The following is a 16043-nucleotide window of genomic DNA, read 5'->3' as shown; positions in this document are numbered from 1 at the left end:
TATTTCCCCATGGATTGGGCCTGTTGATAGTAGATCGTTCATGTAGGGATACCAGGAATCATGGGAATATTTGGGGAAGGTTTTATTTCCCCATGGATTGGGCCTGTTGATAGTAGAACGTTCATGTATGGAAGCATTCCTGTTGAGGAACAAGAGGCAGTGTTGACATTGCTGACAGTAATCCTGTGATATTGTGTGCATAATTATTCTTTCTCCTGCACCAGTTTTTGAAGCTCAAGAACCAACAGTTTTGCAAAATTTGCCTCTTCAAATCAGTACATGTGTAGCTCAGTTGATCATGTGAGGAGCTGATGGATGGGCTGATGTAAAACTGGTTGGTATCTGCAAATGACTTTCCTTCCCCAATATTAAAATGTCACTTGAAAGAATATTCCTGGCTTCACCTTTTCTGCTGCCATTGCTTGTCCAGAGTATGAACCCCATGCCTTTACTTTTCTTCATCAAGAACAATATCTAGAATGATTGGTATGGTGCCCATTATGTGATAGATAGCTCGCTGTTTTCCTTCTTGATCAACTTTAAATTAATTGCCATTTACTTATCTCTTTTTTTAAAATGTAAAGAATGAATGGTTTTGAATTTCATCACTGGAGAAAATGAGGAGGGGCTTAGTTGGCTTTTTCACCTAAGTCAAGCGAGAAACAAGAAAGTGTTAATATAATTGATGTGAAGCATGGAACTGACCGGGACATGCTTGGATTTGCACAATGGAACCAATGGCTTTTTCTAGCTTCTGCTTTTCTGTTTTGCCATTTCCTGCTCAGTGTGCCTCATCCGCTGCTCTTTTTCTTGACACAACGTTCTATCCTCAAATATTAGATTTGCAGCGAATGTTTCTGCAAACCCCTAATCTTATTGATATCATAGAGTAAATGAAAAAGTCACTGCTGCTTATCATGGTAACGTGGAATGTTGCAGACAAAGGTTTAAGCAATATATCAGTTTGAAATTTGTATCCCATTGTTTTGTCAGTCAACAAAGAAAATAAACTATTGAAATTTTGGTCCACGTAATCATTCAATTTGTTTTTTAATGACATTAGATTGTGAGTTGATGATATGCTTGTTGTTCTGACCTGTGATTAATGTGGCAAATGACAAACCCCAACAAATCATCAACATTTAAGACAGATAAAGGAAGATAATGTCGCCTCTGTGAACATTCAGAATGAAACTAAAATAGGTTTTCTCTCTGTGCTTACGTTGATTAAGTGCTTTATTTGATTCTAATTTCATATTAATGGAGGACAAACACTTCCATGCAACCTTTTAGAAATTCATTCGGTACGTGAGTTGTCAGATTCTGTTGGAAATGAAGGGTAAAAACCTGGTGGGTTGTCTCTTTAAATAAGATCTGCAGTGTTGATGTAACCCTCTAGCATGGATGGTAGGAACCATTCTCACCTCTGCAGCAGGGAGCTTGACCAGAAACACTCTCTCAGTTAATGGAAATGTGCTGTTTGTTAAAATGCATTGAATTACAGCTATTCCCCTGGTTATGACTCCTTTTTTTGGTAGCTTCCAATCTGTCGGTAAAAGAGACAGTTCATATGCCTTGCTGTAAAGGGAAATATTGAAAACAACAGTGTGTGTCTTTTACTCTTTCATTCTACAGAATACCATAGCAGTGGCATCAGTTCAGTTGCCACCATCAATTTTCACTCATTTCCCAGTCTCACACACTGTTGACAACTCATCCTGCAAGCTGCAATTTATTGTATTCCGGAATGGAAAACTCTTTCCCAGTACAGGTAACTCATCAAACCTTGCCGACGATGGGAAACGCAAGTGTGTTTCAACACCAATTGTCTTCATTAAAATAGGTAAGTTTTTATCCAAGATGTAAATATTTCTGACAGTTTAAACAATATAGACAAGATCACTCAATAATACTGTACTTACAAGTTTTGTGTTACTGTGAGGGACAATGAAAATGAATAGATTCATGAGCAATTTTAGTGTCTGAAGTGCAGGTTTTTATCCAAGAAGTGATATTTGACTAAAATAAAGCTGATTTTATTGCTGACCTTCAATGTGATGCTACAAATAGATACAGAAAGGTTATTGATGTCTAAAAGCTAAAAATAAAATGTTGAATTCCATTTCCATAATTCAAAATAATTATTCTATTAAAATATGAAGGTTATTCAAATTTTGCTATTTTCTGAACATCTATATATCTTTGAATGTCTTTCAGTTAAATTCCAAACTGAAATATGATGTATATTTAAGCAATAATAAACCAAATACATTTCTAAAAATTATTCTTGGACTTCAGCATGTTCATAGTTTAATTTATCCATTTTCAGATAAAATGTTATTATGTGGGACAAAGTGATATTCAGTTGACAAGCTTTATAAAGCACAAATGAGGTTAAAGAAAATAAATAATGCTGTTCTGAAATCGTAGCAAGGCTCTTTTGAATCACTGTAATAAGGTTTTTTTCTCTGAAATTTATTTCCAACAGAACATTTTATAAAAAGCAGAGTGAGAAGTTAGGATGATAACAGTTCCCAGCTCGTGCTGCAAGTTTCTTATTTCGCATAGAAGTCATTTTTTAATTTTTCAATGATTACAGTTCAAAACCTTTCAGTGAAAAGCTTTTTAATTCCACTCACCTCATTTAATTTGCTTCTGCAGATGGGTACAGCTTCGGGAACCTCACCAAACCCATCACCATTGTTCTGAGGCACTTTGCTCTGGGTACAGATACCACTGCAGCATATTGGGATTTTGACCTTTTGGATGGACATGGTGGTTGGCATGCTACAGGGTGCCACATAGCATACTCTGCAACCAACATTACCACCATTCAATGTGTGCAGTTCGGTAACTTTGCAGTACTAATGGTGAGTACATGTCTGATTATTTAATGGAACGTTATGTTTGCCAACCAACCTTAAAAATGACCTGAACTCAACCTTAATACAGACTAAAATATTTTACCAACAGTCTCACAAAGAGATATGGGAGAGGAAGGCAGCAACATTTTTGTCAGGAGCTCTAAGTATAAATAATTCAACATAATTTTTTTTACAGACTGCAGTGCTCCAGTTGATTGCAGATGAACATTTAAGTGTGGTATCGTAACTGGTATCTAAAGAAATAATGCAAGGGAAAATAATAGGATAGTTTGATTGCTTGATTTATTTGTGGCATAATTCCTATTTGATGTTTGAGATTTTCCTTATTGTATTTGTGGAAGGATTTTGGTTTTTGCTCTTGGACTATTCCAATGAAACAGATACATCAAATAGCATATTTAACCAAAAACAGAAACAGGTGTTCAGTTCTGATCTTTCATGGTAGTATTTACCATTTGATTTTCATGCACGTCTTATTATCATGTGCAATGATCATTTGTAGACTGAGGTCATTGCCTGTAGAATATATTTGACATTCTTTCCACAATAAACCTGGTATGGATTTAGAGATGGAATGGTTAGCTACTGTACAGTGACAAGGTGTGACATAAAATGTTGTCAATATACCCCAATTAATTTCCGTGTGTGCCCTGTGGCATACAATTTCATTTCTGTGCAGACTCATATTCCACATCACAAGCAATAGGGAACATGCATATAAATTGCACATCAATTCTGTCAAAGAAAGAATGGTGTGTGAAATACACAGTAACATAAGTAAGATCACCACTTACTTACATCCCCTTACATCACCTTCCACAGACAGCCATTTGAGAATATTTGATTTGGAAGTTTATTATTCTGAACTGAAAATTTCTGATCAGAGAATTAAAGTATTATATTTTATTCTCACATGCCACAATAAAAAATGTGGCTTTTATAAAGTCATTATTTCATCAGAATTATATCTCAATAAATGTGTTCACCTTATTTACATTTTGGAAGGTTTGTAATTGTGTAAATAACAAGATAGTGGTATGCATTTGGAGAAGCTAGCTGTAATGACGACTGTGGAACAGAGGACAAGTGTGTGCAGAATACTAATCTGCTGTCAGATGGAGCACACATGTTGGCCAATCATAGCGTAGGTCTATGACGGTCTGTAATGTAATGTAATTATTGTCACTTACTTGGGCATAAATCATGCCTCTTTGAAAATATCTGAGTTTCTTCTAAGCTTTGGACAGAATCCAAGGTGAGAATATTTAGTTGAATACACAAATAGTTCATCAACATTACCACTTCCTTCAGAGTTAAGGTTGCAAGGTTGTATTGTTTTAAAATAATTAAAATTATTACTAAACCATTATTCTTTTTAAAATTAGATATTGACTTTCTAATTATAATTATTCTAATAATTATGTAATTAATATTAGATAATTATTGACATTCCATATTAAGAGAAGTGATTAATTGGAAAAAAAATCAAGGGAAGAGCAGTTTCTAGTTAGCCTAGCATGTTGACTTGTTAATTAATAATTATAACAGCATGGTAATATATTTGGAAAGGATATTTGCATCTTCCTGTTACTGAAACTTAACAAAATTATGACAGAATCTCACGGCACTGAGCTCCTTGCCTTTGTTCATCACCACATCATAATTCACTATGTAAATTTCAAAGGTAATTAATAACAAGATTTTAAAAAAACAAGCTGTTCTTTTTAACAACTATTTTAATTAAATATGTTAATTATGAGCACATGTTAACACCTTAATCTTTTATTATACTCAGTAATTCAGGAGCATGATAAAATAATGCATTTCCAATGACAGTCGCCGCTAATCACACCTGCAGGTAAATTCTTCTTTGATTCTCAGTCACCAAATTTACACTCACTCACTCAGCAAGGGACCAGAATAATAAACCCAATGCAAACCCAAAGCATGGTTCTAATAGAATTAAAATACAGAAAAAAGGATTTGTGACATACATATTATGTGGAGGGATGTTGTCATGGTCTTGCAAATCGAGAGCAAGTAGTATGATCGGAAAGCAATACCAAATTCCTTTCATCCTGCAGGAGGTTTTATATGAGTTCTTCACTGAATTTCAATTGTTGACAGGTAATTGCACATTTCAACTTGAACTAACATAAGGTGAAGCTTCTCGAAATAATACTGTAGCTGTTCCATGGTAAGAACGTTTATATTTCTTGTGGTCTTGATGAAAATTGACAATTTAAGGTTTATGACACAAAAATATTATTGCACCTTCATGCAAGCTATCTTGCATAATTTGTAACACTCGTGTTTTCATATTTGTTGGAAATCATGAACTGATTGATATTTTATTGTGTTGCGATCACAAGTGAGGTCACTGGCATTCTGAAATAACAACAGTACAGTCAAATCTATTATGCATTAGCCATCACAGTGTCACATACAACTCTGTTGTGGCATTTTTTGCTTCTGAGTCAGATGATTGTAAACTGAAGCTCTATTCCAAAAGTTCAACAAGAAATCTTTTTTATTCCATCATTGCTTATGTGACTTGGTGCTGCTGGACATCCTTTCATTACGGGTCTAAAATGCTTCATTGATTCTGAAATTCTTTTATTTGTTCTGATGCTGTGAGAATTGTTGGATAAATACAAGCCTTGTGTTTCTTTTAGTTTCTGCTCAAATGTCTCATTCATTGATACTCTATTTGTGGGTTTCTTTGAGAGGAAACGTTTGTTGATTTCTAAGCACCAGTTAGTCATTCTCAACCAAACAGTGGTAAGATCCCTTATCTAGCAGGTCCAATGCTCATAGGGTCTCACATCATTTTCTTCAAATGTTGTCTCATATACACTGATAAAAATGGGGAATAGAGTCATCAGTGACATTCATGAGATTATATAACTGGTTGCCTGGATTGGAAACATGTCTGATGGAGCAAGGTTGACAGAGCTTGGTTTTTTCTCTTTGGAGAGACGAAGGATGAGAGGTGACTTAATAGCAGTGAATTTAAAATTACAAGGGGCATCACCTTTTTCCCAGAGTGACAACAGCAAATACCAAAAGACATCGATTTAAGGTGAGTGAAAGCAAGAGAAGTGAAGATGTTAGAAGTAAGTTTTATACACAGAGAGGGGTGGGTGCCTGGAATGCATTGCCAATGGTAGTGGTAGAGGCTGATACAATAGTGACATTCTTAGATTGGCATAGGAATGTAAGAAAAATAAAGGGCGTGAGATAGGGAAAGATTAGATCGCTGTGGACCAAAGGGCCTGTACTGTGTGGTAATGTTCTATATTAATTATTTAAATCAATGTATAGTTGTAAATTCAATCAAGTATTAACTCATTCAACCTTTCTGTCTCTTTGTTCATTGAATTCTTCAAGTAACAGCCCATGCTATCTCCAAAATAACCACACCAGACATGACTCATTCTGGTGGGATCACTTATCGAGCAGGCCAGATGCTCATGTTGTCTCACACCCTTTTCTTCAAATATTAATTACTTTATGACTTTGAATTCATTGTGTTAATGTTCTGGATATGATTTCCCTGCTATCGCTTGTATGTCCTAAATTATCCACATAAAAATTAACACAGATTCCAATAAATCATCAATAACTGCGATTGTTGGAAATATATCTTGCATTATAACATGGATGACATGAATCAATATCAACAGCTTCCTGACCTTTAATCAGACAAAGACCACATGAAGAGCTCCAGATCTAAAATATTAACTTTTTCTTTCCACTGAGTGGAAATGCTAGATGCTTCCAGCATTTTCTGTTTTTCATTTCAGAAATCCAGCACCTGGGTTTTTTTCCTCATTTTCATCCATGCAATTCAGACCATTTAATATTTCTTAATCCAGCAAGGTCATTGGAGACAGTCAACTCTTCTCCATAAGTTCCACAGATTCATCTTCACTATCTATCAATTTTTCAGTTCATGTCTTGGCACCTTGTTTTGTTTGTGGACTGTTGTATTTATACAATTGTAGTCCTGAAGCTTACAGGGCGGAAATAGGTCCTTCAGCCAAACTCCTCAGTGTCAATAAAAGAATCCTCTTGAACTAGTGCCATTGACCTGCATTTGGCCTAAATCCCTTTAAACATTTTCCATCCATGTATCTGTTCTAATATCTATTAAACATTGTCATTATACCCACCTCCACCACTTCCCCTGGCAACACTGACATCTTGCCGTCAGGTGAAATTTAAATCTTTCCCCTTCACCTTGAACCGAGGCTGAGTTTTAAACTCCCCAAACCAAGACAAAAGACTGTAACAATGCACTTTATCCATTTCACTCATGATTTTATAAACCTCCATAAGATCACCTCTTGTTGATCATTCTATGGAAAGCAGTCCCAGTCTATCCAATCTCACCTCTGTGAACTTGCTAACTCAAGTTGTTTAGATTCCAACTCTTTTGAACTGTCTGCCATTGAGATTAATAGAATTATTCTGAAATTATCGAGTTCTGATCAAAGTCATGAGTTTGACCCAAGCTATTAATAAAGTGCATGCTTCATTTATTCTGTATTCAGAACATCTCTTCCTCTAGATTACCTCAACCTGGTTAAACTCTCAGAGTAGCTCAAACTCTCAGACTAGCTCATAAAGCATCTTATCAACTTCTTGGTTGCCACTGCAGGTGTTTCTATAATCAATATCTTCTGTTACAGTTTTGCTGTCATGATCCAATACCTGCTTCATTTTTCTGTGATAAGAAAGACATAAGCCCAACCATTACCTGCCACTTAGTTAACACTGCAGGTTTGTAACAGACAAAGGATGGCTTAATTCTGCCTCTTGTACCCTTTGGTAATCTTCTTCAATCTCGTCACCACCATGTCAAGTCACAGTGTATTTGTCTTCTCTGCTGTGCTGCTTCACCACTGCCTTCAGGTCTGATTTGCCCAACTTCCCTCTGGTTTTCTTAGAACAAAATACAAATATGCTTCAAGCAAACTGTTGACCTACCTTCTCCCATGAAGGCTACGCTGTTAACAGCTTGGCTCTGTTTTCAGTTGAAGCTTCACATTCCCTTTCAGATGGACAGTTGTCAAATTCCATTGTAGTTGTTCTGGTGTATCACCCCATGTGTGGAGAGAGCCGACTTTATTTTCTGCCCTCTGTCTGTTTGTATTTTCTCTCATCATTTACTTAGTTATATTGTTGCATTTTAAGTTATGAATTTCTCTGGTTATTTTTCTCAAAATGCAACCTGGAGTTGTCTTCTTCTAGTAAGCTCACAGTTATCTACAATATATATCAATGACTTAGATGAGGGAATATAAAGAAGCATCTCCAAGTTTGCAGATGACACAAAGCTGGGTGGCAGAGTTAGCTGTGTCGAGGATGCAGGGTGACTTGGACAAGTTAGGTGAGTGGCCTCATGCATGGCAGTTGCTATACAATATGGATAAATATGAGGTTATCCACTTTGGAGGCAAGAACAGGAGAGAAGGTTATTCCCTAAATGATGTCCGAAAAGAAAAAAGAGTGATGCAGCAAGACCTGGGTGTTGCTGGGAACCAGTCATTGAAAGTGGGCATTCAGGTACAGCAGGCAGTGAGGAAAGCGAATGGTATGTTGGCATTCATAGCAAGAGGCTTCAAGTACAGGAGCAGAGAGGTTCTACTGCAGCTGTACAGGGCCTTGGTGAGACCACACCTGGAGTATTGTGTACAGTTTTGGCCTCCTTATCTGAGGAAAGACATCCTGACCATAGAAGGAGTGCAAAGGTGCATATGAAGTGCATATGAAGAAAGACTGGATTGACTAGATTTATACTTGCTGGAATTTAGAAGATTGAGGGGAGATTTTATAGAAACATAAAATTGTTAAGGATTTGAACAGGCTTGATGCAGGAAGGTTGTTCCCAATGTTGGGGAAAACCAGAACCAGGCATCACAGTTTAAGGATAAGGGGCATGTCTTTTAGGACTGAGATGAGAAAAAAAAATTAACTCAGAGAGTGGTGAATCTGTGGAATTCTTTGCCACCAGAAGTTGATGAAGCCGTTTCTTTATCTATATTTAAGAGGGAGTTAGGTTTGACCTTGTGGCTAAGGGGATCAAGGGATTTGGGGAGAAGGCAGATACTGGGTACTGAGTAGACGATCAGCCATGATTAAAATGAATGGCGGTGTAGACTTGAAGGGCCAAATGGCCAACTCTTGCACCTATTTTCTATGTTTCTCCCAAGCTCTCCTGACCAGCTTGCTACCTGAACAGGAAATAGTGCACCCTGAACTGTGAATAGAATTAACACATACCTAAGCAAAGATTTGGACTGACTACAAATCACCTATAGTCACAATCGCTCCACAGCAGATGCAATATCGCTGGCTCCCCACTCAGCACTGGATCACCTCAAAAACAGCAACTCATACATACGGCTGCTCTTCATTAACTGCAGCTCGGCCTTCAATACCATTATTCCCTCAGTGCCAGTCAAGAAGCTACAAACTCTAGGCCTCTGTACCCCACTCTGCAACTGGTTCCTTGATTTTCTATTCCCAATACCACAGTCATTACAAATTGGAAACAACGTCTCCTCCTCACTGATTATCAACACAGGCAACCCTCAGGATGCATGCTTAGCCCATTGCGCTACTCATTATACATCCATGACTGTGTGGCCAGGTACAATTCCAATGCCATCTACAAGTTTGCCGATGACACCACAGTTGTCGGCAGAATCACAAATAGCAATGAGGAAGTGAATAGTTTAATGACAACAACCTTGCGCTCAATGTCAGCAAAACCAAAGAGATGATTGTGGACTTCAGGAGGACATCAGGGGAACACGACCCAGTCTTCATCAAGGGCTCAGTCGTGGAGAAGATCCAGAACTTCAGATTCCTGGGTGTCCTCTCCGAGGATCTTTCCTGGAGTCTCTATGTTGACAATTACAAAGAAGGCTCACCAGCAGCTATACTTTGTGGGATGTCTGAGAAGATTTGGTATGTCACTGAAGACTCTTACAAACTTCTATAGGTGTACCGTGAAGAGCATTCTGGCTGGTTGCATTACTGCCTGGTATGGAGGTGCAAATTCTCAGGACTAGAATAAACTCCAGAAGGTTTTTAATTCAGCCTGGAACATCACAGGCACAAGTCTTCACTCCATCAGGAACATCTACATGAGGTGGTGTCTTAAAAAAGCAACCTCTATCCTCAAAGACCCCCCCCCACCACCCAGGCCATGCTCCTCTTCACTCTGCTACCATCAGAGAAAAGGTACAGGACCCTAAAGATGAGCACTCAGCGGCACAAGGGCAGCTTCTTCCCCATTCTCATCAGATTTCTGAATCATCAATGAACCAAAGACACTGCCTGACTTTTTGTGCATTATTATTTTTATTTTTTTAAAGTAAAGTGGTCAGATGGTTTTAATATGAATGTTTAAACTATGAAGCTACTGCAAACCCTGGATTTCAGGACTTGTTTGTGACAATAAATTGTGATTCTGAGTTTCTGGGACTCCTCACTGCCAAACATAATGACCCTTTAAAAACACAGTCCCTAAATCTGAATTACCTATTCAGTCTACTTCATGATCATGGTGTTTGCTCACTACCCTTAACTATAAAAGACAACTGGTTCCATCTTTAGCTTCCAAAGATCAAGCATGTTACTTCCCCATGACTTCCAAGATCTTTCTACATTGTGCCTTCAACATCATTGGTGCCAAATCATTTGGTTAAATTATCTGCTCTCATTGCAGATCACATCAGGTCACACCATGTTCCAATTCACTGCCATGATGCTTCGCCATTGCCTTCAGGCCTGTTTTGCATAACATCCCTCTAGTTTTCTTTGCATGAAACACATGTATGCTTCAGGCAAACTGTTGACCTACCTTCTTCTAGGAAGGCCAAGCTATTAACAGCTTAACTCTGTTTTCAGTTCAGGCTGCACATTACCCTGTCAGAAAGACTGCAATTGCTCTGGTATATCGTTCCTGCAACCTCTGATGCTCAATATAATTTTGTTCAACTTCACTGAGAAATTGTGTCCTGGCCTGTGGCAGCTCAGCACTGGAGTATCAATGTGTTTATTTATAGTTGCTTACCCCATGAATAAGGTCCTTATCATACTCCTTGGGTGTCCAACAAAAACAGTTAAGCATTGCTGTTTCCTGCAATCTAAAATAAATACAGAAATGCTGGGAAAACAGCAAATCAGGCAGAATCTCTGACAGAAGAAGCTAACATTTCAAGTTGAAGACATTTCTCAGAAATGGTGTTGGAAATGGGCCACCCTGTAACAGAAAGCTTTCATTATATCTGTGGCAAGGTCTCCCAGCTTTTGAACCCAAATTTACCTCTGAACTGCTTGCAGTATCCCTTTGACTTGGCTGAGAAGAGATTCAGGTTTCCACTGCCATCTCTGTGGTCTTGTTCACTGGCTGTACCAATGAATTATGCCTTGGAGTGAAGTCGCCTCAAACTTTAAACACCATCTTTCAATAACTGACTATTCTATACATATACTTTAATATTAAATCCACCACATCAAATAGTTTCACCTGAATTTAATCATCTGTGAGATACATGCTGATAGATCCCACAAAACTAATCTAAGAAATAACCTTTTTGCTGGTGATTTTAGCCTGACCAAGTATCACCATGTATTTGATTGAGTGTGCCAGACTTGCAATACTGAAATATCTAAAAATGTAGCAGATAAAAAATCTCTTCAACATTTGTGACATTGATCATGTTTATGACCTTAGTAAACACACCAATATCTTATGTTTCTCTGTTCCATCCACCATCATGAAGCCAATTTTCCTTTTCATCTCTGTTGGTATATTTCCCTCTTCTGAGATCTCCACCTTGGACTTCAACAACATCATTTCATTCTCTGAAATATTTCCACTTGTTCCACTTACAAAGTGAATGGATGAGTCTGCTTGTACCTATTGAAAAAAAATAACGAATCAGTTGTGAATTTCCTACTCACTACTGCATGTACAACGTGGAACTCGGGTCAATAGTTTCATCTCCATTAATATGAAGTCACAAGTTCATGAAAAAAATAATATCCCCTGGATCACTTGATCTCTGTTACCCAATCAGCTTCCTACTGATCTAAGCTTTTCAAATCCAACAGCCTGAGTCACCTAACTCCAATTGCCAGGTGTGGCCTTCAGATAAAATCCCTGCTGAAGTTTACTACATATCCCCGAGGTCCCCAATGTATCTAACATGTCCACTGCCTGCCATAGAAAATGTCTTACTTTTTCTCTCACTGTAGATCACTTTGTGTTATTCCCTGGAGCAACGACACCCCATTCTCTCTGGAAATATAATGTCAGTTGATTTCTTTGTGTTACTACTTACACAGTCAAATCAACAGATGTGGAACCATATATAAAAATATCCTCTATTGAAGACAATAATTGAAAATTGGAAACCAGTTTCTGGTAGAACATGGTATTGCAGTTATGTTACACAGTAGAGAACTGACCCTTTGGCCCAACTAGTCCATGCTAACCAATTTGGCATACCAGGCTAATTCCATTTGCTTGTATTTGATTCCCTTCCTATCCTCTGTGTCCAAATGTCTTTTGAATGTTGTTATTGGGTCCATGTCTACTACATGTGGTACATTAAGTTCTCAATGATACACTTGCACTTAAATAAACCAACATAGGTTGTTTCAATCTAAACAAAATAGAGTTTGTATCATTTTGAAAATCATAATCAATGAAACAAACAGTGTTTTGTTAAATAGACTAAAAATCATTATTACCCGAAATAAAAAGAATATATGTGCTTAACACAATCCCTGTGCATAATTCTTTTTAATAGTTTTATTGGATGTCTTCCTCAATGATATAGAGCTTGCTGTAGTTGATGCCACTCTTAATGCATGTCCATTATTTTTTCACCATTAGGGAAATCTTGGAGTCTTATAAATGAGGCTCTGCTGTTTCCCAGTCATATGTTTTAGGTGGAAAGGACAGGTTTGAGAGATTTTTGTTTGGAGAGTTCCATTTTCGTTTTAGTTGGAACAGCTATCATTTTACCTCTATCATCCTCCTTCATATTCACACCTCATCACCATTCCCATGCAGACAAAATATGGAGAAGTAATAGGCATAGTCTATGTGTGCATTTCTTTCTTTGTGAAAGAGAAAGAATCATAATACATAAAGCCGAGAACAAATTACACGACAAAATGCCAGCCAACTGATACAATCTCAAAAACAGGTTTCTAAATAAAACAGCGTATTCAAAAGGCTTTCAGGGGAGTGCCGTCATATTGTCACGTATGATGCATTGCCATGTAATTTCAATATGAAGTTCTGGAACCTTGTCCATATCCAAAAATTCTCTGAAAATATTGCCTTTGGAAGTGATCACAATCCTCATACATTTTGGCACTATACTCCTCAAACAACTACAGAGGAAGTACATAGCATCATCTAGGAGCATTCCTGGCAGCCTTTCAACATCTTACAGTAAAGTAGCTGTGTTTATCAACTTTGGAGAGTTCAATTAACCAACTGAATTGTTTTGGGTGCACGAAGCTGTAATTGGCAGCTGCATCATATTGAATGCATCATATAATGTACCATATGCATTGTCTGCTTTGGCTATCATACAAGAAGTAGCCATGAAGTAATTCAGTGCTCTTCCTTGATGCATGCTGAATGGATAAATCCTAGGAAATAATGGATATACACCCTCCCATCTCTGCTCAGGTGACTCAAGAGTCCACTGTCACAGGAAGAACCAGGCAGATGAGAGATACAAGAGCAAAAGCAAAATACTTCAGAAGATGGAAATAGGAAATTGAACAGTAAATGATAAAAATACTCAGCAGCTTAGTACAGAGAAACAGCTGCAGTTCAATGGCCAAACATACAGAGGCACACGATTTGTGGTGGACAAGACCATAGGCCAGTTCTGCCAAAGGTTATCAAAGATCCTGATTACATCTACATAGGAAACCCTGCTGTTCAATGAAATAGCAATGACCCAGTGCCATTCAAAGGAAGTGAAGAGCATTCAAGAGATTGACCTCCTAAAAATCATCCCTCAGATCTGCTAGATTCAATACTATGGAAAGAACGACACTTTGATCAAATATGTATATGCTATCTCAGCTCCTTCTCTGTCAGTCCCAAAGAAGGTGACAACCTTGACGCCAACAGCAAACTTTATTGGTGTGACTGCTGAATGGATCTTGCTGTCCTAGTTGAACATTGCTCAGATTTATTGCCTTTGTAAAAGACACTAGATCAAACAAATGTTCTCCATCCTGACTAATTTAAGTGTCCAAAATAACTGAGAAGTGTACAGCTTCATGATGGTCTTCAGTAATTCTAATAAATAAATTTCCAGTCCTTTCCACCCAGACCCCTCCTTGGTGAATAGATGTATCTACCTCTTGCCTTGACTATTACCCCTTCTAAGTGGCCTTCTGATGGTTAATCAGGTAAATGAGTAGTTCTTCATACAAAAAGATCCCCAGGATGCTGATATTGCCCTCATCCCTTGACCCTTAATGTTTGAAAGGGAGTCACTACAGACTTCATCTCAGACAAGACTGTTGCTGTTTCAAAGCATATACTCACAGAAATTTGCTTGGCACAATGCATTAATTCAAGTTTAGCAGAATTTGCCACACTTTCAATACTATCATTTTTAAACTACAGAAAGGGACCTTCAACAGAAGAATTAATCTCAGTGACCTTGTCATACTGATTGGCTATTTGAGTCAATACTCTGGCAAGCCTTTAAATGGGCATTTCGAATGGCCACTCAAAAAGGTTGTCAGGGCATCATTCCATTTTACTAAAGTTAAACAAGAAAATCTGCATATTGTTGGGGTCAAGTGTAATACATGTCAAGTCAAGTTTATTATCATCTGATTGCAAAAGTACAATCCGATGAAACAGCATTCTCTGGTCCTCAGTGCAAAACGTGCAGAAACACAACCGGACATAACACACATACAGACAAACAAAACACATACAGGATAAGTATTCATAGATACAAACAAACAAATAAATAAATAAATAAATACATAGATGTTGCTTTGAAAATATGAGAGTCTCAGATACACAAATATGCTGGAGAAACTCAGCAGTTCACTCGGCATCTATAGAATATACCTGATGAAGGGCCCAGGCTCGAAACATTGGTTACTCTTTACTTACTGTAAATGCTGCATGGCCTGCTGAGTTTCTTCAGTGTGTCTGTGTGTTGCACTGCCTTTTACTATCTTGTTGGTGCAAATAATTCTATTTCCAAATTATCATAAGTTTAAACTAATAAAAGTTAAATATAACATTCATGCTCAATACAAGATACATTTTTGAATATTTTAAATTTTCCAAGACATACAGAACATTATTTCATATATCATATCAATAGAATTTTAAAATTACAGAGTCTCATATGATTTCCCAAATCTCACCCCCACCCAATTGCTAACATAAAATTTAAAAAATGGTCCAGAAAAGAAGGGGTGTCAGGAATAAGACCAAAATTGAAACTGAATTTATATCAAAAAGAATTTGTAAAAATTGCATTTTCAGTTGCAAGAATATGTATAGCAGTAATGTGGAAATCGGATTCACATTTAGGTTTGGGAAGATGGAATGTGGAAATTCATAGCTGTGTCCCACTTGAGAAGATTACATATAAATTAAGAAATAAATATGATACATTTTTGAAAATCTGGTGTCCATATAAATTTATAAATGGCTTTCCCTAAACCTTTGGAAACCTCATTAAATCCTTGGAATAAATAAACAAATAAAACTGAAAAAAGATTAGAATTGAGTGAAAGATAGTGATCCCTTGACAGCCAGGTCTGCTTATTTTTTCTTTCTTTACTAATTGTATTTTTCTTCATTTCTTTCTTCCTTTTCTCTCTTTATTGGGGAGGGGGGTTGGTGGGATTTTTATTTTCTATTATTATTTTTGGGGGTTTATAAAACCATCTTGTGTAATGGAATTGATATGACTGTATGATTATTATATTTTGTATTTTGATATGATTTACATGTATGAAAATTTTAAATAAAATAGTTAAAAAAAGGGAAGGGGCGTTTGAGCATGCCTTCATTAATTCGTCCATATCTTGATCTCAGGAATTCAATGCTATTCACCTAACCATATT

General features: G+C 37.2%; 1 protein-coding gene across 21 annotated transcripts in view; it reads left to right on the top strand.

Moving 5' to 3' along the window:
- LOC138744075 (adhesion G protein-coupled receptor A1) overlaps positions 1-16043 on the top strand; it is a 558919-nt gene that overhangs the window by 447003 nt on the left and 95873 nt on the right. For 20 of the 21 annotated variants that reach the window (XM_069899580.1, XM_069899579.1, XM_069899578.1 and 17 more), the window contains 2 exons: positions 1636-1843; positions 2662-2870. In XM_069899580.1, coding sequence (XP_069755681.1) covers positions 1636-1843; positions 2662-2870 — 417 coding nt within the window. Of the gene's footprint in view, positions 1-1635; positions 1844-2661; positions 2871-5018; positions 5083-16043 lie in introns of those variants that run through there. The other variant, XM_069899590.1, reaches the window with a different exon arrangement.

Source organism: Narcine bancroftii, chromosome 10 (assembly GCF_036971445.1).
Source record: "Narcine bancroftii isolate sNarBan1 chromosome 10, sNarBan1.hap1, whole genome shotgun sequence".
NCBI lineage: Eukaryota > Metazoa > Chordata > Chondrichthyes > Torpediniformes > Narcinidae > Narcine > Narcine bancroftii.
Note: the sequence above shows the minus strand (reverse complement) of the source record. Positions and strands in the feature narration are given on the sequence as shown.